Source organism: Carya illinoinensis, chromosome 10 (assembly GCF_018687715.1).
Source record: "Carya illinoinensis cultivar Pawnee chromosome 10, C.illinoinensisPawnee_v1, whole genome shotgun sequence".
NCBI lineage: Eukaryota > Viridiplantae > Streptophyta > Magnoliopsida > Fagales > Juglandaceae > Carya > Carya illinoinensis.
The window spans coordinates 39,421,257-39,444,260 of record NC_056761.1 but is presented as its reverse complement, the minus strand read 5'-3'; the positions used below and the strand labels follow the sequence as shown (position 1 = coordinate 39,444,260).

Genomic DNA, 23,004 nt, shown 5'->3' with positions numbered 1-23,004 from the left:
GAAATATTTCATTTCAAGGTTTGGAAGTGATTCTGATTTCAATTTTGGTCAAAGTTTTGGCAGGATTTATGTTTACTAATGCATTTAATTTCATGCAATAATTTAGATTTTTTTTTTATTTTTAAAAATATTTTTATAATCTCGAATTTTGAAGATATTTAAGCTCTGCTTATTGGATTTTATGAAACAATTTCGAATTTTATTATTAATCTAAGTTTTCTGAAGTTTTTTTTTTTTTTCCTTTGTATTAGATCTTTTTCTTAATCTCAATCCCTAATTTCTTATAATTAATTAGCTGTTAGAATATATTTTATTTGTTTGACATCATTTTACTATTATAAAAATTAACAAAAATTTTATATGCAGTCACTTTTGTGTATTTTTTTATGCACTCCAATAATATGATTGGTTGTGTATAAAAAAAATTAATTTAACCAATCATATCAGTTGAGTGCATATGAAATACATAAAAGCGACTATATATAGCATTACTCATTTAAATTATTCATAAGTTTATGTTCATAAAATATATTTTTCATAAGTAATTTATGCTAAAGAAATATGAAATCTTATTAATTTAATTAGATTAAATATTTGGATGTATCAAGGTTGCAATAATTTGGAGGTCTCAAATAAGAGAGAGAAATAAATTATCTATTATGTATTAATATAGTATAGAAAATAGATATAATATTTTACAGTAATAAATATCGTATTATTATATATTTATGAATCGGACCATTGGAATCCTATTTTATTTGGCATGACACAAATTATATAAATACATATAAATTACCATTGGTAAGATGGTGTGTTTAGGCTACTTAGAAATCATCTCATCTCATTTTATTTTAATAAATATTTTTTAATTTTTAATTTTTTATCTAATCATTACTTAATTATTATAACTTTATCAAATTTTTAAATAAAACATAAAAATAATTTAACTTTTTTAAATTTTTAAAAAAAATTAATTTTATAATATTTTTATTTATCTTTTATTCGTTGATCGAGAGATAATAGAGTTTCCATTTTTCACAATAAGAGATAGTAGGGGTGCTACCCGCACCATACGGTGCGGGGTAGCCCCCCCCCCCGCATGGGGCGGATGGGGAAAATCCACCCCGTCTCCCGCCACCGGTGTGCGGGGGCGGGGTACCCCGTCCCGCATGACGGGGTACGGGGTGGGGGGCCAGTCCGTCTGGCCCCCCGCACCCCCCTTCTGGGCCGAAAATGGCCCAGACGCAATTTCTGGGCCATTTTGGGCCCAGAAGCAAATTCTGGGCCATTTTGGGCCCAGAAATCTCAGCAATGGGCCATTTTGGGCCCATAAAATTATAGGTAAAAAAGAAAAAAAAATTTTCTTCCTAAATTTAAAAGAAAAAAAAAAGTGTTATGTCTAAGAGTCTAATACGTAATAAACTAATAATAATAACTAAGCTATTACAAAATTGAAAGGCTAAACAATTACAAAATTACAAACATAAAAGTGTCCAAAGGACATTGTATCAACATTACAAATTTTAGCATACAAAATTTTTACAAATCATTAAAAATTGATCATTCTAAAGAGGCTTGTCAGCTGTGGCTTGTCTTTGAGTCAAGAGGTGTGACAGTTGGGGCGGCCCGGGCTTGAACACATTTTTATGTTGCAGAGGTGCTAGACGTCTCATGTGTTACTACAAAAATTAATATTAAAATTAATAACGATGAAATGGAATTGAATATAAAAAAATTAAAATAATAAAATAAAAAATAATTACCAGGTGGTCCAAATCCAGACTGATCACCACCCTCATCGGTCTCCTTAAAATCTAAAATATCCGGAACATGAATATCCTTTCCTATCGTCCAACTCTGTGTGCATATCAATGCCTCTACAGTTGTAGGAGACAATGAACTACGGAAATGATCCAATATACGACCTCCGGTACTAAAGGCTGACTCTGAGGCAACGGTGCTAATAGGGATGGCCAAAATACAGCGGGCAATCTCAGAAATGATGGGATATTTCTTTGAGGCATTCTTCCACCATCCTAATATATCGAAATGATCATCATCATCTTGGACCATATCCGCTGACAAATAGTTGTCTAACTCAGAAACGACCTCCGTAGATTGATGGACTAGTGTGGGATTCTGTGCGAGGGTCTTAGTCCACGGCATTCTGCGTTTCTTTGTAGGAGGCCCGGTCACGATGTCTGTAGAAGGAGTTGGGGTCGGTGTATGTGTCTTCGATGTAGTACCACCCTTAATTGCCATAAACTCGTCATACAATTTTTTCAGGGTATCTCGGGCCAATTCACCAATAATGTCAGTCCATACCTGATCGTGAACAAGTCACAACCCATATAACAAGCCTGAAACTTTCAGACGGGGATCAAGAATAACAGCCACATATAAGAAAATATTCATTCTAGTCAAATCTCCCCAATACTTGTCATATTTTAGCATCATGGAACTTGCCATCCCCCTTATCCTTTCATTGGAACCCCTACGCATATCTTCTAATTCTTCTTTTACCCTACATATTTGTTGACAAAACCCATGGGATGTAGGGTACAAAGAACCAGATATATTCAACGTGACATCATAAAATAATCCAAGAAAATCAACGAAAGTAGAAACTACCACCCAATCATCATCATTAGGCTTTCATGATCCCCCGTGCTCATCAAAGTATTTGACACATTGGATGTCTTCATCACCCAATAATTGAAAGGCTGCCTTATATTCCTGGGCCGCCTTCAACATCAAGAAGGTTGAGTTCCATCTGGTAGGAACATCAGTACAAAGACCCTTCTTCGATGTTATGCCCGCAGCCTTTGCAGCAACTTTGAATTTCTCCAATCTTGAAGGAGAAGACCTCACCCATTTCACAGCCATTCTAACTCGGGCAACCGAGTCATCAACATCTTTCAACCCCTCAGTCACAATTAAATTCAAAATATGTGCAGCACATCTAACATGCAAGTATTCACCACCCAAGAATGTCTTATTTGCATCTTTAAGATAATTCTTTAGATATCCCAATGCGACATCATTAGATGACGCATTATCAACTGACACAGACAAAACCTTTTCCAACCCCCACTCCTTTATTGCGGCCTCCAATGCCTTCCCAATCGTCTCACCCTTATGATCAGTTATTTGACAAAATTTAATAATCTTTTTGTGCAGAACCCAATCAGTATCAACAAAATGCACAGTCAACGACATGTAATTCATATTTTGGATAGAAGTCCAAGTATCGGTAGTGAGGCAAACTACCAAACCTGCGAGTTGGCCCCTCAAAACATCTTTATCACGAAGGTACATCTTCTTAATATCCTTTGCCACGGTGTGACGAGAAGGAAGTACAAATCTGGGTTCCAACTCTTGGACAAATTCTTGGAACCCTTTACCCTCCACAAACTGAAAAGGCAGCTCGTCCATGATAATCATACGAGCTAACTTCTTTCTACACTCATCGAGGTTATACTTCGTATACCCCTTCAATGTTGGCCCCCCGGCCCCACTACTCCCATCAGCCATTTTAATATCTAGTCTAGATTGGTCATTCTCTACTAAGGATTTTAATATTGGACTCTTCTTGCATTGTTCCTTTAGATGGACCTTCAGCTGGGATGTACCATGTTTCCTATAGTGACATCCATACAGTTTCCCACAGTGATTACATTTAGCTTGTGGGTTGTTGGGATCCCCACCCTCTAGTTTGGTAAAGTGTTTCCAAACTATAGATACAGGTTTCTTGCCCTGTGTGGGCTTCGGAGCAGGGCAAGGTGTACTCGTTATAGGGGTAGGAGTAGGGTTAGTTTCTGGGGTAGGGGTATTGGCTGGGGAAGGCGAGCTATCATTGAAATCCGAAGACATTCCTGATTTTCCAACAAAAAAAAAAAAAAAAATAATTCAAACTACAATCCAACACAATCAGCAAAAAGTACATTCATAACTATTATTGATGTATTAAGTACTTTTAATTATCTAATAGTTATAATTATTTAAAACTTTTAAATAAAACAAAAACTGCTTGATAATATGCTTCATAGTTTTGTTCTCTCATTTTTACTTTTCATATATTTAATTTTATAAAATTCAATTCTTAATAGTTACTGACATTAATATTAGTATATTGGTATATTTTTAAATTTTTTAAAATCTTGAAAGATGTTTAAAAAATATGAAAATGAGATATATGATAAAAAAAAATAGTTTATTTACCACATGACAAAAGAAATAATAATTTATGACAGAAAAATATATATTTTTCCGAAATTTACTATCTTACTAAAAAAACTATCTTATTAAATTTTCACTTTAATAAGAAAATTTATTTTAAATATTATAATATTTAGATTTTTTAATTTTTGTCCAATCATTTATCTCTATTCCAACGTCTAAAAAATATAAAAATAAAATGCAACTCTGATAAAAATACATTTAAAACTTTTCAATTAGAATATATAAACTTTGTGACTTTTTTTTTTTAATGAAAATTTAATTTTGATTTAGGGGTTTCAACCCCTAAATCAAATTAGGGTTTCGGATTGGAACCCCAATCCAAAACCCTAAATTGATTTAGGTTTCAACCCCTAAATCAAATTAGGATTTCGGATTGGAACCCCAATCCGAAACCCTAAATTGATTTAGGTTTCAACCCCTAATACAAAATTAGGGTTTCGGATTGGAACCCCAATCCGAAACCCTAAATTGATTTAGGTTTCAACCCCTAAATCAAATTAGGGTTTCGGATTGGAACCCCAATCCGAAACCCTAAATTGATTTAGGTTTCAACCCCTAATACAAAATTAGGGTTTCGGATTGGGGTTCCTATCCGAAACCCTAAATTGATTTAGGTTTCAACCCCTAAATCAAAATTAGGGTTTCGGATTGGAACCCCAATCCGAAACCCTAACCCCTAAATTGATTTAGGGGTTTCAATCATGAAACCCCTAAATCAATTTAGGGGTCCGAATCACAATGAAATTAACAAAAAAAAAAAAAAACAATCCATTCAATCGGGAATCCAAACAATCACACAATCCGAAGACATCCACAGCACACAATCCAAACAATCCCATCCTCCATCTCCGATTCAACCCCATCCTACCTCCAATCTCCGATCAAAACTAAAAATAAAATCAAAAATAATAACCAAACGGAGAAAATCAAAAGGGGAGGAGAAATGTTACCGTGCGGCGTGCGGCGTGCGTCCGGCCTCGTGCGTCGTGTGAGAGAGAGGGATGATGGAATACGTGCGGCGGCCGGACTGGTTGCCGGTGGGAGGAGGGAACACCGAATGGATTAGGCCGAAGGGGGTGAAGCCGTGAAGGGACTCGGGAGGGGAGGGGAGGGCCGAGGGGAGGGGAGGGGAATCAGGGGATCGGGGGGGGGGGGGTTGGGTTATGGGTTAATGCCTTTAGAGAAACGGCGCCGTTTTGTGGTGGACAAAACGGCGCCGTTTTGTCCACCACAAAACGGCGCCGTTTCTCTTATATAACTTATATATATATATATAATATATATATATAATATATTATATATTTATATTAAATATATATAGATGCGGGGCGGGGGAAACACGGACCGGGGGGGGTCCGTTTCCGTCCCCCGCCTCCGCTGGGGGTTGGGATACGGGCCGGGGCCCCCCGCCTCGGCCCCTACGGTGAGGGGCGCCCCGCCCCGCCCTATGCGGGGGCGGGGCGAACGGGGCGGGGCAGCGGGTTCCGGGGCCCCGCTGCCCACCCCTAAGAGATAGTAGAGTTGAGTTGGTATACAGGTTTATATAGAAAGGGAAACGCTTGGAACTGGTCAACTGTTGTACCCATTTTTACACCTGCAAATAAACACCTGCCACATATAAATTTCAGCAATACAGAAAAGGAAAATGCTATTATGTTGCCTGGGTTTCCCCCTCATATTAACCGCTCATATATTTAATTTTTTTTATTTAATAATTAAGAAAATAATTTTTAATGTATTGATATATTTTTTAAAAAGAATTTTAAAAATACTTAAATACATTAACAAAATATGAAAAAGAAAAGAAAAAAAAATAAGAAGAGAGAATTGAGCTAGCGGGCATGCCAAACGGTAAAAGCTAGGCGGTACACTAGCATTAATACTCGAAAAGGAAATCATATTTTTCTTTTTGTACTTCTCTCTGTGTGCCCAAGATCTCTCTCTCCTTCTCCCCCCACTCTTGTCGGCCTCCTTCCGCGTCTCTATTCCTTCAATCCCAGACTACCAGTGAGAAAAAAACCAAAATAATCAGATTGCAAGTTGAGGAAAATGGTCTCTCTCTCTCTCTCTCTCTCTATAATTCTAGATTAATTGAAATTACTTTTGCTTGCATTGTGAGAGGCTCTTAAACAGATCCAGAGTACTCTAATCTCCATCTACAAATCATTGTTTTTTCCATCTAAGGTACTGCTGCCTCATCAGTTGTAATTGCAACGTCCACATTCCGTATACGAATCTGTGTTTCCTCCCTTGCAGCATCCGATTCTTTATTGGCATCAACTTTTACCAAGTAGCAGGGAGGGATTTGGGCTTTAGAGGGAGGGCTTCGAGTTTCTAGTAGGCCTAGTTTTCCTTCAGTCATAGATTCCCAATGAGAAAAAAACCAAAACAATCATATGGGAAACAAAAAGTCTACTTACAACCAACTGGGGAAATCTTGTGTCACCGTGTTCTACGTGGCACATTTCAAAACGGCGTTGTTCCCGTTTTAATTCAAACGAGACTACATCCCCCTCCATCCCGGTTGAGACCCTCTTCCCCATTCCCCATTTCCATCGTCTTCCCAAGGAAGACTTAGCTCCGACGAAGCTAGTGATTCATCGTGACAAATTTCTACACGAATCCAATCGGTATTCGTCTTATCCACGAAGCCAGTGGCTCCTCGTCTTCTTCACGAAACCAGTGGCCCCTCATCTTCTCCTCGAACCTAAGAGACACGAACCCACAAACCCACGTTTCAGCCTCGTACTGAAGAGCCAAGAACGCACAAACCCACGAACCAACCTCTAACCCAAGAGCCATGAACCCTATTTGAACCCACAAACCCATGAACCCCTTTTGTCTTCTCCACCTAGATCTGAAATCTTGTGAGCTAAGAGCACCGAAACCATAACCCTTAAAAATTTGGCACAATCATCAATCAGGCCAAGTTTCAAATCAGTTAGTTTTCTCCTTTTTATGTGTTTTGGTTTTAGCTTCCAACATGCATTCTATACATACTTGATGTGCTTGGCATCCCTTTATTGCAAAGGCTAGATTTTTTGAATGATTATTTTGAAGTCAATAACTATTTACTCATGTAATTATTAAAATCATTGTTAATATAGTCGTTGTGTGACAAGACTGTTTGAGGTTAATAGTTTAGGTTTGTGGAGATAGCAGTTAGTAGGTATTGATATGGATATACTTTGTCATAAGAAAAACTTCAAATTGGGGATTACTTTTCTAAATTCCAAGGTTTAGTTTGAACCTATTGGATTCTATAAAAGTACAAGAAACCACAGATTACAACCTTCCCTAAATTACAAAAAAAAAAAAAAAAAAAGGACCTAGATAGATTAGAATTTTTAAAATTCAAAACCATAAATATAGAATTGTTCAGTTTCTTATCTTTTCTCAGGGGAAAAGAAGTGAGAAATTATATTGCCCAAACTGTTTTTTTGGTCTTACTAAAATTCTAGCCATCCATGCATGCTAACCATGAACCCTATCAGACATATATGAACCTAATAGATAGTTTAGCTTTTGATCTTGCACAAAAAAAATGGAACAGATTAGAGGGATTATTTGCTTTTTATCTTTCCAAAGAACAATGATTGCCTTACTAGGTTTTTTCTATGATACAATATACACACACTGAAGGAATAAAAAGCCAATAGACCAAAATAATGTGTCATTAAAAGAAGCATAGCTCAATGAAAGACAAGTAATGCTAAAAACTACAACACTATCCCACTCTGTATATGTGACATCATTTAATTAAGTAGGAAATTTTACATCCCACTATGATTCCGTGGTTTTGCCGATCAACCTTTGAGATTTTTTGTTAAAAAAATAAAAGATGATTCAATGGTGATAAAAGTGTCACATTTTATGTAGTATGATAAAAGTGGGATGAGAGTGTGGTATGCGTCATTACTCAATTAAGTATAACTCAATGGCTACCACGTTAGTATGAGTGGGATGATGGTGGGACAGTGATATGGTTTCTAACATTACTTTTAAGCACTTCAATTGTGTTAATAAAACCATTATCTTTTTTTAATCTTTTCCAAGCAGAAAATACTGATTAAGTATAATATGTAAAATACATTTTTGGTGTTCTGCAATATTATCTTTTTGGTTATGCAGTGAGTGATGATATGGTCTTTCAATTTATAACTACTCCAGTCTCAAAGTACTTCTCAGATGTGGTTTTTAGATTAAGAAAGCAGTGCTTGCATCTAGACACCTTTCTCCAAACTAAAGAGTATGATTTTGAATTCTCAAGAGAAATTTATGTTGTTTTTATTTTTTATACTTTGGTACATGTATAGTATTCATCTTAGGCAAAGATTTGCTTCAAATTTATGCAGGGAAATGTGCACTCATGGAAGGAGAAATGAACTAATTCTAGAAACTGATAAAAAAATAAAAATAAAAAGATACTAAATCAGGAAAGGAGTTTAAAAGGCAATTAAGAAGCTGGCAGACCATAGATTTCATTGGACTGAGTGTTAGTCCCTCTCTCCAATTTGACCTGATTGTTATTTTGGTTCATCTTAGAAGTGTTGTCATCATCATCAATGTCTTCTTCATCATTTGCTAAACATACTTTGGGTCAACCATTGTGCTTCTGCGAGATTAAAGCCACACTGAAATACTTAACTATCGCAAAAAATCCTAACCAACCCTTCTTAGGGTGTCCAAAGTACAACACATAGGTAACTACATCATTTTCCTTACATTAAATATTTCTTGAGGTGTTTATTAATATGATGTGTCTTATAATGCTTAGGACCATTTTGCAAGTTTTTCCAGTGGGCAGAAAGTAATCAAGTGACTGAGCTCTAACTTCAAGAAAGAATCAATGACCTGTTACGGAAGGATAAAGATCTCGAGAAGATAGTCAAGATTCTCAAAAAGAGGAAGATTGAGCTGCGTAAGATAGTGGATTAGTTCGAGAATGAGTTGGTTTATCACACACAAGAAGCTGAAATAAGGCGTTTACGCACACTACTTCGAATGTATTGTGGTTTTGCATTAGTAGTACTATGTTTTTGTATTGGACTTTGGCTCTTATATTAGGGGAGAGGGATCAAACCCTTGGAATGTTGTCATTAAAAGATGGCATTAGTGTTGTGCCATCAGGTTGGCATTGGGATTGTCTGTCCTCCTTGGAGTGTCGGTTTGATGTGGAGTTAATATACGTAGATCCATCATCTGCTTCTATTATATTCTTGTTGGGGGAGTAAACTTTTGTAGTTTTTTTATTGACTACTACTTCATTACTTTTGTATTGATTAACAGATATGTTGGAGCGCATCTATTTTTTCTTTCCTTCTATTAATTACTTTTGTAGCTCACCCAAATGACAATCTACAGGTGATAGATCATGAAATGAAAGTTAAGCGTTGTTCTTAAACTCATATCTATTGAAATGCTGCAATACAACTCTATTAAGTGCTGTTTGTCAAGCAGTAAAATCCCAACTTCTCCCCTAAACATGATTCGCCTGTAGGACTCCCATCAAAATAATCAATGAATTGGTTTGCACCTTAAATTAACCTTACTGTTGTCCAAAACCATTTATTGTAAAATGGAGTTTAGATCTTTTAAATTATACTCTGCTAGACACAGAAAGAAACAAACATGCAGTTTTGTTTGGGAGAAAAGAAAAAATGTCTTTGAGAAGGAAATAAATATTAAGAGGCCACAAGAACCATTCTCATTGATGATAATATTCTTGATGTCACTTCATCAGTACAAAACGCTTTCGGTTGTAGAATGCCAATCTTTAGCAACAAAAGCACTCCTTATTCCTACTGACACGGTTCCCACTAGATAAAACTGTTTGTCCCACTACATTCCCTATAAAAACAAGTATTTGATGGAGCAACATCAAATTGTATTCTTCAAGGGCCAGAACTGGGCTTCATGTGGACATCTAATGTTTCATAAAGTTGCTCTCTTTCTTTCTTGTGCCACTACCTCCGGCTTTTTCTACACTCAGAAGCACATTGCCTTGCATCATTTTGTGTGCTCATGATAACTGCTGCTTGAACTATGCTTAAGAGAAACAGAATAAAATCGTCCCATGGGGGATTACAATAACAATACTAAACCAAGAATAATGAAACCAAGCAAAGCAGGCAAGTTTTTGGTCTTGCTAAATTGGCTGGTATATGATTCTTTTAAAAACTTTAGAAACTACCACCAACAAAAAATACCACAAAAGATTTGAAATCATCTTTTTATAAGTAAAACAAAGAATAATTTCTTTAACCTCCTGTCATCATCCAAGTCCATCAATACAAAGAATCTCAAATTTTTGTACTGCATCCGTAAAAAGTAGTCTCAAAGCGCTCCACCACCACCTGGGCCCAGTTGTAGATATCGTGCCATGTCGATGTAATTACGATAATCATTTTTAAAAAACGGGAAGTTCTCAAATCCACCCATGCCAACAATAAGAGATCCAAAACTTTTATTTATTCGTATGCCAGCTAAATCATTTATATCTACGACTCTTTTACGGATTCACTCACTTCTCTATTACATCGAAAGAAATGAGATTTTTTTGGACTAAGGCCGTAGTTGTGGATATTATGAAATGTAGTCAGCCGAAACTTTTCATCAGCAGCTTTTAAGGCATTAATCTTTGCCTTACATTCCTTCTTTCTTATCGGACGTGGGCTTGTGACATTCAAAGTCCTATTCTGGGCCTTCCCACCACGGGCACATGCAAGAATGACATATCTAACAGTTTCATCCTCTTCCCCCTCACTCTTTTTTGTCATCGCTGCAAACCCTCATTTTTTACCATATTCCTTATAATAACTCATTAAATATTTTAGAGAATTAAACTCCATCCCCGACTTTCGCTCATTATCACCATCCATTTTTACATTCTCAGATGTTCCGGCACTGCCATATTTGGTATCCTATGTATTTGGTCTATCTGTATTACTTTCTTCAACTCTAGAGGATGTACATGGCGATTCAGTTTCCACACAATCGAGTCTATTATCCTATGTAATAAGAAATCTGCTTGTAATGGAGCTTGTATTGATGAGTGATATCGAGCCTTCCATGCCATGTTGAAATGAGTACCTAGCATTCTGGCAAGAAGAAAAAAAAATGGAATTAAACTCTTGAAAAAAACCAACTTATTAAAATTAAATGAAAAATATGACATCACTACATGTAGGTTGCTTGGATATTGGTTGGCAGCAGGATATGGCAGAAAAGTCAGTGACCTCGTAGACACTGGTCTATAGTAACCGTGCATATAATTTGTGATGTTTGGACAAGTTGAGGGTATGTCCTAAAATGTTATTGGATAAGTTATTAATGTATTTTGAAAATAAATATCAACTAATCTCGAATCTAATATTATCGATATATTAAATAATATAACATACCGCGAATGAGGGATTTGAGCTAGATGGTCTTAATGTAGATGGGTGTTCTTTTTCGTTTTCCATGCTGAAAGGGAGACAAATGCATTGTCAATAGCAATATTGTATAACTCAAATCATATTAAAATCTATGAACCGATACAATGGATCGGATTGCACCAAACCTATTTGATGTGCACCTTTAATGATGAAAATCCCTGTTAACGGCAAATCAATATAATGAATGACTACAATGCCAATGATGAGTGATTTTTGAATTCCTTGACCTTTCAAACCTGGAAGTTAAATCTTCAGTTAAGAAGTAAACAGAAATGAGCAAATTATAAATAAATGTTTAAAATGTTAGTTTCTCAAAGACATTCCTCATAACATATATGTTCTTAAGTGCAATTAAATATGGACCTTAGCCACGCTAGGGAATTCCATGAATTCTTAAGTGGCTAATATTTAAAAGTTTAAAGTGGATCTGGAAGTATAGAAAAGTTTAAAGGGAATTCATTTCTTTCACTTTATGGAAGATTTTGGAAGCTTTTCAAAAGGGAAATAGTTCCATTAACTAGACTATAAGCAATTTAAGAGGCTTTCTCCTGGTGTGCAGATTTGGTTCCATAAAGAAGTTGCAGATATTAAGAAACCCCCACTAATTCACTGCTTTCCCAATAGCTCTGCTGATTATTATGACTTTGAGGATGACAGGGTGGAAATCAAGGTGCATTTTTACTAATTTTTGTTCTGTTTTTTAGTTTTGTGTTTGGTTGTTGTGTCTTTTGTGCTATTAATAGGCCTAAGAATTTCAACTATTTAATTCAAGTGCCCTTTCAAATGCACGTAAAATAAAGATTATATATATATATTTAAAAATGGCAGGCTAGTAAACAAAGCTATGCTAAACTTATTATATTGAAAAAACCTCATCACGTGCTGTTGGAAATAATGTTGGAGGTTTGATTAGAAAAGAATAAAAAACATATCTGAATAAGTTGTCCAAAGAACGCAACTTTTTAAAAGGAAAACGAGGAACAAGGAATAAGTTGACTGTTGAAGCATAAAGAAGTTCAATTCAACATATATTATGAGCAGAGTTTGAGTTACCTTTTTGAGTATGGTTTCCCTTTTCCAAGAGGGTATTCTCATTATTAATTAATGAACAAATTATAAATTAATTAAATCCTTAGGAGTTGACTCAAGTAGTAAAAGCCTTGGTTTTGGTGGTATATTCCCTTTAGGTCTAAAGTTCAAATCATCTTGGGTGCAAAACATTTATAGGGACCTTTTGATTAGGGAAATTGAATTACTCGAGGTCCACTCCTGAGATTAGTCGGGATTTTGTTCTTGGATACCCGGTGCCAAAAAATAAAACATAAAATAATTATACAAGATCTGCATAAATGTAGAACCAAAGGAAAACTATGAATAACCTCCATTCATTACTTCACCATTGTCTAAGATGGGACGCAACACCCATATACTGCCAGTTGCTTCTAAACTGCAAACAGATTCTTGCAAGCATAACAACACAACCTTATAGAGCTCGCTGCTCAGAACAATCCCAACGTCAAAGATAAAGGCGTATTACTATTACCTTGAATCATTCCAATATTCAGTCACTTCAAACTTTGGCAAAACCAAGGTTACATTTAACAGACGTGCAATACCAACACTATCGCACAACTGCACTTAACATCAAGTATCAATCCATTGTTACAAAGCAGCAAGTAAAAGTGACATTTTTCCTCAGATTTGAAAGTTGTAATTAAAAAGCTCATCTGAGAACTCACATCTCTTCGCATCTGATTGAGGCCATCATAGCAATCCTCTAAGATATCTCCATTAGTCTCTACTGGCAGAGCTTCAATATTTCAACAAAACACCAATGCAATAATTTGCAATGAACGCCAATTAACATTCCTCAGAATTATTGAAAAAATGAAAACCCTACCCCAACCAAATTTCTAGCTCCAACCCAAATATAGTACAAGGTCTTAGAACTTTTGAAAATTCCACAAAATCTTCATAAATCAAATATGTATAATCATTGCTCAGTAATTCTCAAAACTTAAACAGAACAATATAGGCTATCAAAGAGCCCTCATTAAATTCTTTATGTAAGTTCTTTGATTCCTCTTGGATATTAACAAATAATGCTCCATACTTAGCAAAAGAATCTAATATTCCACAAAATCTATTTGCGAGCTACCTAACAAATCCAATATAGGTAACAAAGATCCAGGATATATTGTAACAATAAATAAAAGTGAAGTTAAAGCTCCACTTACCAGTTGGAGAGCAATTCAGAAAATAAATATCTAGGAAGGTTATAAGGAAAGAATAAGAACAACAAAAAATAAGAGAATGTGTGATGAACAACAAAAAATAAAGTCCAACCCACATTTGAAGAATAAGAACAAGAACAACAGAAAAGAAGAGAGAGAAAAAAAAAAAAAAAAACTCACATTTGAAGGATTGTGGCAGTGGAAGAAGCAGTACCACAACTCAGATATGGAAATCAAGTCTAACCCAGATCGACGACCACGACTTAGATTTGGAATGTGTGACGAATGGCCACCGTAACAACTGTTTTAGTCCATGGCGGCGACCATAGATAGGATCCTTCAAAGCTTAGGTTTGGATTGGTTATATAAAATAAAAAATCTTATCTCATTTCAATTTATTATTACTATTTTTTTAAATCTATATACAAAATATAATAAATAATTTAACTTTTTCAAATTTCAATACAAAATTAATATTAAAAAATTATATTATAACTATATTTTATTTATTTCTTTTAAAACATCTCATCTTATCTGTATAACTAAACGAAACCTTAGTATATTTGAATTCAGATCGAGAAACGCGGAGTTGGGTTATTTGATTTCCCTCCCACCTTTTTTTTTTTTTTTTTTGCATATTTCGAATTATTTTTTTAAACATAAAATTTCAAGTGACATGGCATATTTCAACCGGTTCACGCCGGTGGTTGTATATAGAAGTGTTGTATTGGAAATGGACGGTGACTACAAGTTTGGAGGGGTGAGGAGAGAAAGGAGTATAGATGATTGAATGAGGTTAGTTCTACTCTTAAGAGCTCAATGGTTTATTCATCTTTACTTTTATTCTCAAGGTTGAATAAATTTGCCTTAAAATCACTTTCATTGACTTATCTATCTTTATAATTTTAAATAATTATAAACAGTGATTATTCATTTTTGAAGATGTCATTTTCCTTTTTTAAACATTATTTTATTATTTTTTCTCTCTCCTCCCAACTCTCTCTTTTCTTTTTTTTCTCTCTCTCTTTATTATTTTATTATTATTTGATCAAAAAATACATAATCTAATGTAGGAATTTTCCTTCATAATCAAAATCAATTTTTAAAATATATAATTTTATATATGAAAATAAAGAATCAATTGCCAATACTCTAAGACAGATAAATCTCATAGAGCAATGCTACATACAGTTGTGGAATTGTAAACGTCGCGCAATTGTTTTGAAAAAGAGTGGGGTCTATAATAAAAAAAGTTAGTTTTTTTTTTTCATTTAGATTCTATATTAATTTATTTTTTTCAAAACGACTGTACGCCACTTGCATAATTACAATTGTAAATATCATTTCTTAATATCATATGTGTTGAGTTCCTATTGCCGGGTGTAAAAATGAGAATAACACCCGACCGGTTTGAGTTTTTCTCATATGGGGGAAGTCGCTGGTTTTGGTTTCGGTGGTCTTTCGTTGAAAAACAACGTGCCGAGTCAACATCCAGTTTTAACTTAACCTCTTCCTTTCCTTTCCTATTTTATTTTTTTGGGTCTTCTTATATTTGATTTTTATGTCTATATAAATTCCAGGAGATTTAAATAGAAAAAACATCTTCGCCGAGGTTTATTCCTTAATTTCCTTTCGTTGGAGCCTGCCATCCTGTTAGACTCGACGGGTATTTTTTGTTTGTTTGGACGGGCCGAGTCATTAACTCGTTCGTTTCTTCAGGAGCAGGCTTTTCTACGTTTTCTTCCCATTGGGTATGTCCGATTATTTTCTCCTTTTGATTATTCCCAATTTTTGTATTTTTTTCTTTTATTATCCTAAATTTTGATTCATTTGAGTCAGAATATCTCCTCTGTTTTTAGGTTTTCCTTATCGAACTGTTTAGGACCCAAAAAAGGGTCCGCTAGTGTAACCGTGCAATTATCACTCTCATGGCTGTTGAGTTTAATTTCTTTGATGGGGCATTGGACGGGATATCATCGAAAATTATTCTTAACTTCGTATTATTTTTCAATCTTTCTAGTCTGAAATGAAATTGGGATCGGATGTTGGAGCTATCGTTGATTGTGAAATTGGGATTTTTGGGGGTTCAGAAAACTAGCATCTTTTATAAGGTTGTGTTTGGTTCCATTGAATTTTGCTTAGAAAGATCCAACATTTCTCCCTGGAAATCTTAGGATTTCGGGAGTCAAATCTTATTCTTTGGTGAAGACTTATCAAAAAAAAAATTTTTACATGATATCCATGATTTGTTCTCTCTCTTTTATTTTGATTTTTTTGGGTCAAATTTCGCACGCTAAACCTACCTCTTTCGTGTGAAGGTGAAGGTATGTGGTGCTGAGGATAATGTCACTCTTGTAATGTTACTGCTTTGGTAGTAACTCTGTCAATTACTCTTCCTGGGAAAAGAGACCTGATTGATGTCTTGACGTATCTGATGCTGGTTTCAAGCTAGACATCCTACAAGGATTGGTGGTTTCTAGTTGCTGCACCTAAATGGGCTTCGAAGTGCATTCTTTCTGAAAGTCAAAAGAGTTTTTGCCTCTTTTTTGCTCTTTCCTGAATTGTAATTTAGATGCTGCATGTGGGAGGAACCTTGTTCGATGCTGAGCTCGCTTGTAGGTGCTTGATTTTGGGGGCCAGGGAGACTAGAGAGGCCACTATTTGTTATTTCGTGTGATGGAAAATATCTTTTCTGTTAGATGAGATTCTGAATTATTTTTTGTGATACCTTTACGGGCTAAAATGTGGTTGAGATTTAAGCACATCTTGTTATTCTTTCTGTTCTCCTCTATATTGTGCTTCAGTAATGCAACAGAAGAGGTTGAAAATGAAGTGTCAAGAAAGATGAGGGCTGCTCCACACAAGAATGCCGGAAGTAATGTTATAGATGGCACTGCCATAGAGAATTCCTTTAATTTTGTGGATACTAGTAATGGACTGGGAGAGAGGAAGAGCGGAAGTGGCAAAGCTTCGGTTTCAACAGTTGCATTATTTACATTGGCAATGGCTGCTGCCTCGGGTTTAGGTGCTGTCCCATTTTTCTTTGTGGAGCTTGATCCTCAGTGGGCCGGATTATGTAATGGAATTGCTGCTGGTGTGATGTTGGCTGCAAGTTTTGATCTCATAGAGGAAGGGCAGCAAGGGCATGATACTGGAATTTGGGTTGTGATTGGGATTTTAGCTGGTGGAATATTTGTTTTGCTCTGTAAAAAGGTGATGTCGTTGGTCTTTCACTTTACCAGCATTTATCTGGTTCCCCTTGCATTCAAAATTCAGCATCTGCCTCTTGGCATTCTCATTTATGTTGCATTGTGTTGTGTGTATATATTTGTTTCTTGCTTTTTATCTAGATTTATTACGAATATATGTTAACATGCTTTATTATTTTTCTGAATGTGGGCAAGGCAATATATGTAAGTAATTAGAAGCGTAGTTAGTTCTATTTGTCCAATATGGCATTTGAAGAAATTCAAATAGAGATATACCCAGGCTTGCCAATGTGTATCCAAATAAAGATGCCTCTTTCACTATATATTTGGTAAAAGTGAAACATTTACTTTTGGGAATCCTTACAATTATGCATGGGGTTTCCCAATATTTTAACTTTGACTCAACCCACCTCAATTCCACCGATTGATTATGTCTTTAAGCAGGTTTTCTTTAAACTAATGCTTTTCATGGTACATATGCTTTTTTCTGCCTAAAAGAGTGGTTTCTCCTATAATAAATAAGGTGACTGTATCAAGATAGTACGTCTTACATCACTTTTTGGGTTTCAGTTTCTTGAACAATATGGAGAAGTAAGTATGCTGGACATAAAAGGTGCTGATGCAGCTAAAGTCATTCTTGTTATTGGAATAATGACACTTCATTCATTTGGGGAGGGCTCTGGCGTTGGTGTTTCATTTGCTGGCTCAAAGGGGTTCTCTCAAGGTCTTTTGGTAACTTTGGCTATTGCTGTGCACAACATACCCGAGGGATTAGCTGTGAGTATGGTGCTTGCATCAAGAGGTGTTTCTCCACAGAATGCCATGTTATGGAGTGTGATTACATCATTACCACAGGTAATATGTTATGCTTTATAATCGATTGTGCTTTTTAAATATATTCACCTTGAGGGCAAAATGCATTCTTTGATCAATTTGGTCATAGTGGTCGGGTAATCAATCAGGTTGGGTTCAATATCAAGTCATTCGGGTTCAGCTTCTTTTTGAATCAACACGAACTGGACACAAATATTAAAAGGGTCAATCACCTCGACCCAAACTCAATATGCTTAGTTCACAGGTTGATTATTCAACATGATCTGTTTGACCCATGAAAACAGAAATAGAAAAATAATCATAAACATGTGATGCCTCTTACTATAGGATAATGAGACAAAAGGCTATACAATATAATTCTAAGAAAATATTTTAAATGAGTGCAAAAAATCTTCAACTCAATTTTTAGCAAAAAATCATGTGGTGGATCATAGGTTGGGCCAAGTGATCCGTGACCAAATGACTCGAGTGATAGTTTGTCCTGAATCAGGTTAACCTGTCAACCCTCAAGTTGACTCAACAGTGACCTGAATAATAACTGGTTTGGATTCAGGTCGGCCTGAATTGACCAAACCCGATTAAACCTAACTCTGACCCTATTATTATGTGTTGTGTTCGTGTCGTGTTGATGGGACGTGCCAAGAATTTCCAACCCAAATAATATGCTACTCTTCTCATAAAGAAAAAAAAAAAAAAAAAGAATCGAGGATAGGTGCTTAAGGGAAAATTTTTTGAAAATTTTTCTGGCATTCTGGCTGCATGCTGGTTGTTGTGTAACCTTAGTGTAGTCATATGGATAAAAAGTGCAGTCTCCGTTACTTTGAATCTCCATGTTTTCAGAAGTTTGTGAGCATCTTATTGTTTCCATCTGTGGTTTGTTTTGGTCCAGGTGGAGGGGACAAATTTGCTACTCATCGAGTCTGACCTAAACCCGTGGGTGATTGGCTGTTTTTTTGTCATAAGAGTTCAGTCATTTGTTTTTTTTATTTGCTCATCCTTTGAATTTCGATAGACTCAGATTCTTTGCCATTGTATGAGGCCATGAACATTGTGCTCAAACTTTGACTACCCAATCAGACTTGTGTTGGTTTTTCTTGGGTTAACATGATATTCAGTGTGGTTAGAAAAGTAGGAACCTAATATGTTTTTTTTGTCTCTATTGATGCCAGACTAAAGCTAACAGAATTGGATTTTGTTTTAAGTGGTGAATGAAAAAAAGTTAACCTTAAATGGCATTTCCTCCTGCAATGATGGATAGAGCTCGTGATTGTGGGTTCAAGATCCGTTAGGTGCTTGTGTAACATATCAATAAAATAATAGTTATATATTAATTTGGTCATCTTCAACTCAATGGCTTTTGGCATATTTGTTTCCAGCCTATTGTAGCAGTGCCTTCGTTCATATGTGCTGATGCATTTAACAAGTTCTTGCCTTTCTGTACGGGCTTTGCTGCTGGATGTATGATCTGGATTGTTGTTGCAGAGGTACTGCCTGATGCCTTTAAGGTAATGTTTCTCCCCAAACTTCTACATATTGTTTTTGATACTTAAACATTAATACTGATTTTCAGCAATAGGCTTTCAGAATGTATTGTTTAGTTTTTATGTCAGCCTATCCATTCTTGTTAAATAAGCAAGAAAAATATTTTCACTTTTCTTGAGCCTCTGTATCACTAGAACATTACTAACTCCCAGTTTTATACAACAAGTCTTTAACTCTCAAGTATGGTGAAAAGGTGGTAACAATAGTAACCCACTGTGGGAGTTGCTATGCACTTTGTAACCACTTTGCCTGATGAAAAAAAATTAGGGGGAAAAGAAACTCCTTCATTATTTTAGCTGTCATCAATAGTGCTTTGCTGAGTCTCATGCTTGCATATTGCCTTTCGTTTGCTATTGATATAATTTTCACTGGACTCCTGGCTCTTCTTGGTTACATAATCTAAGTTGTGCCTATCCTACTGCAATGATCGCTGGTGTACTAGGGCTACACCTTTCCATTTTCTAATAAAATCTTCAGTTGCATATAAAACAATACTGTAGTTATCACTGTTCACTGTCTCCCATATCAACGTGCCTATCATACTGCAATTAATTTTTCTGGCATTGGCTAAATAATTATTACCATATCAACTCCCAGTCCATGTACTTTCATGTGCTTCTTTAGTCATATAACTTTTTATTTGGAATATTGATTTAGTTGAGTTGAGTGTCTCAAGTCTTTGTAGTTTACACTTTACAGTGTAATTATACTTATCAAAAATAAGTTTACAGTGTAATTATACAAATTGTGCTGGACTTTGAATTTGGATGCATACTTACATCTTCTGCCGCACTTCCCTTCTTGCCTGCATTTGAAAACTGGAAGTTTGATAACAAAGAGTAGGGGTGAAATTTTTTCGGTCCAGACTAGACCAAAACTATTTTTGGTCGGTTTCAGTCCTTTGTCTGTGAGGAATTCAGTTTTTGGTCCAGTCCCGGATTGTGGATTTTTTTCACCGGACCGGACCCCCGAGTGAATTAGATTGTTATAATTTTTTAAAGATTTTTTATATATAATATATTATTTTATATAGGAGTTGTACAAGTTAATTATGTAATTTTTATCGAATTTATTATCATTGACCATATAAAATGTTAAAATAATATATGCTATCAATTAACTAATATATTATATGATAAATCATGTGATAATATATGTTATTATATGTACATACGTACTCTACTATTTACGCTTAATTAAAGTAATTAAGTAACTTTTTTAAGATACCTAAGTTGCAAGTGCTTGAATTAGTTAATTAATTATTTTTTAATGAGTTATAATTAATTATTTTTTTAACGAGTTAGTTACATAATCCACATTAAAGAGTTCACTTAATTTTAATTTTTCTAATTTAATTAATTTTTTTTTATTAATTTATTTGGCAAAAAAAGAAAAGAAGAAAAAAAATGTTCCTAACTCATATGGACTGAATCGGAACGATTGGACCACCGGACTAATACCTAACGGTCTTGTCTGGTCCCTAGGGGTATTGGTCCGGTTCGATCCGGTCTGGAAAAATCATGGACCGGTCCGTGACGCCCCCCCCCCCCCCCTCTCCCCCCCCTGGCGGACTGATTACACCCCCCTTATGTCAAAGAGAGAAAAAGTAGCTATAGATTTCTTTGGATTATATTTTCAATTTTCACTTTTGTTTTTGTTTGTTTGTTTTGTTTTTTGCATTTTGCTTGTGGTTTCCCATTTAGTGGAAGATAACTGTAGTCTCTCCTATCTTTATTGGTTATAGGAAGCCTCTTCATCCCAGGTTGCATCGGCAGCTACACTTTCTGTAGCATTTATGGAAGCTCTTGGCACTTTATTTCAGAGTGTCAGCCATGACTACAGGTGAGTTTATTCTGGAATAATATGTTGTCAAAGAAGATAAGGCCACAGTTGGCCTCCTTTTTTCTTTTGGTATTATAGTCATATAACCTACCAAAAAGATAAGTATAACTTAATAACTGCACACTTGCAAACTTAGAAACCAGCATCACCACTAGACTTGAATTAGATTACAGTTCCTATCTTTGAAAAAAATGATGTACAATTATTACACCCTAATCCTACAGATTACAGTTCCTCTCTTTGGCTAATTTAAATTTCTCAATTACAGCTCAGAGGATGCTTCTGGCTTCTTGGTTTCTCTACTTTTTGGGCTTGGGCCATTGCTGGGTGGAATTGTTCTTGTTTCATTTGCTCTTGCTTTCCATCTTCAGCATGCTCTTTTAATGGGTTCAGCTTCTGGCATTGCCTTTGTTCTTGGTGCCTGGCGACCACTGCAGCTTCTCTTGTCATCAAAAATGGGGTTTATGCCTCTTATATTGCTGCTTGCTACAGGAGCTGCATTCATGCATGTTGCAAGCTCTAGTGTTTTGAAGCTAGCAGATCGTAGAAGAGCGTCTGCTAATAAGTTGCCTACCGTAAGTGGTTTTTCAGTGAGTATTCACACCCTCCAGTCATTCGTGTCATGTGGAGCGGTTGCCTTTCATGCCTTGGCTGAGGGTCTTGCACTAGGAGTGGCTGCATCAAAAGCTCCTGGACTTGGTCGGCACATGGTCCTTCCCATCTCCCTACACGGGTTCCCTCGGGGTGCAGCCGTGGCCAGCTGTATATTTGGGGCTACTGACAGCTGGCATGGGTCCCTTGCAGCTGCTGCCCTAATCGGAGCTACAGCTCCGATATCTGCAATTGGAGCGATACTAGCGGGAATCGACTACACTGGTCTGGACCATGTGATGGTGTTTGCTTGCGGGGGGTTAATCCCAAGCTTTGGAACAATAATAAAGAGAGCAGTTAGGTTGGATTCACGGAAAAGCAGTTGTGGGCTTGTGATAGGAGTGGTGTTTGCTACATTGTGTTTAACGTTCACCAAGTTGGTTTGCTTGCACACACCTTACTGCAATTCTGCTCCAGAAGCTGTCAGATAAATTGATACTGCTGCAGCTCATGCGTGATGTATAATTATTAGGTCCACCGGCATTTGTTGGTGTGGTTAGAAAAGTCATCTTCCAACATGAATGTGGTTGGCACAGTCATCTTCCAACATGTGAGCTTGCGCCCGTGCTAGACAAAGCGTACCCGTAAAAATTCCATTAGAGATTCAATGCGAAAGGTATTTTTTTTCTCGGCAATGCCAAAGGTTTGTTATAAAGGACAAGGTACGCGAGGAGACGAGAGCTGTCTTACAGAATCGAACATTTTATCCTTTAGTTTTTTTCCTGTTACAGAATGAACGAAGAATATGGGGTTTTCCCCCGCTTCTTATTCATTAAAAAAAAAAAAGACCTCTATGAACGGTCTCCCCCCCCCCGGTTGTTGCTGCCTATATGAGATGGAAATGTGTATGCGAGAAAATTAGAAAGCCACCGTCTCTTCGTACCAAATGGCTGTCTATGCGTAAAATATGTCAAATCGTGTCAAACAAGGAAAGGTTACGTACCGGGTACCACAATTTCGACTCAACTTCTACACGTAATTAGCAAGGCCGACATTTTGTTCGCACCTCTA

General features: G+C 36.0%; 1 protein-coding gene and 2 long non-coding RNA genes across 5 annotated transcripts; 2 read left to right on the top strand and 1 right to left on the bottom strand.

Moving 5' to 3' along the window:
• Window positions 1-6,434: 6,434 nt before the first annotated feature.
• Window positions 6,435-9,546, top strand: LOC122278172. Its single transcript, XR_006229309.1, has 2 exons — window positions 6,435-7,182; window positions 9,020-9,546. It is a non-coding gene; the product is annotated as an uncharacterized LOC122278172 (long non-coding RNA).
• A 3,485-nt stretch (window positions 9,547-13,031) lies between these two features.
• LOC122278755 lies at window positions 13,032-14,286 on the bottom strand. Its single transcript, XR_006229338.1, has 2 exons — window positions 14,096-14,286; window positions 13,032-13,491 (listed from the first exon to the last, which is right to left on the bottom strand). It is a non-coding gene; the product is annotated as an uncharacterized LOC122278755 (long non-coding RNA).
• Window positions 14,287-15,379: 1,093 nt separating this feature from the next.
• Window positions 15,380-22,805, top strand: LOC122278125 (putative zinc transporter At3g08650). 3 transcript variants are annotated; one of them, XM_043088227.1, is made up of 6 exons: window positions 15,380-15,666; window positions 16,240-17,128; window positions 17,695-17,979; window positions 19,335-19,463; window positions 21,245-21,342; window positions 21,611-22,805. In XM_043088227.1, the coding sequence occupies exons 2-6, from the start codon at window positions 16,658-16,660 to the stop codon at window positions 22,422-22,424; spliced, it is 1,797 nt and encodes a 598-aa protein (XP_042944161.1). In that variant the 5' UTR covers window positions 15,380-15,666; window positions 16,240-16,657; the 3' UTR covers window positions 22,425-22,805. The 3 variants fall into 3 exon arrangements, with proteins under 3 accessions (XP_042944161.1, XP_042944159.1, XP_042944160.1); XM_043088225.1 differs by having other exon boundaries at window positions 16,234-17,128; XM_043088226.1 differs by lacking the exon at window positions 15,380-15,666 and adding an exon at window positions 15,675-16,026 and having other exon boundaries at window positions 16,234-17,128.
• The last annotated feature ends 199 nt before the right edge of the window (window positions 22,806-23,004 follow it).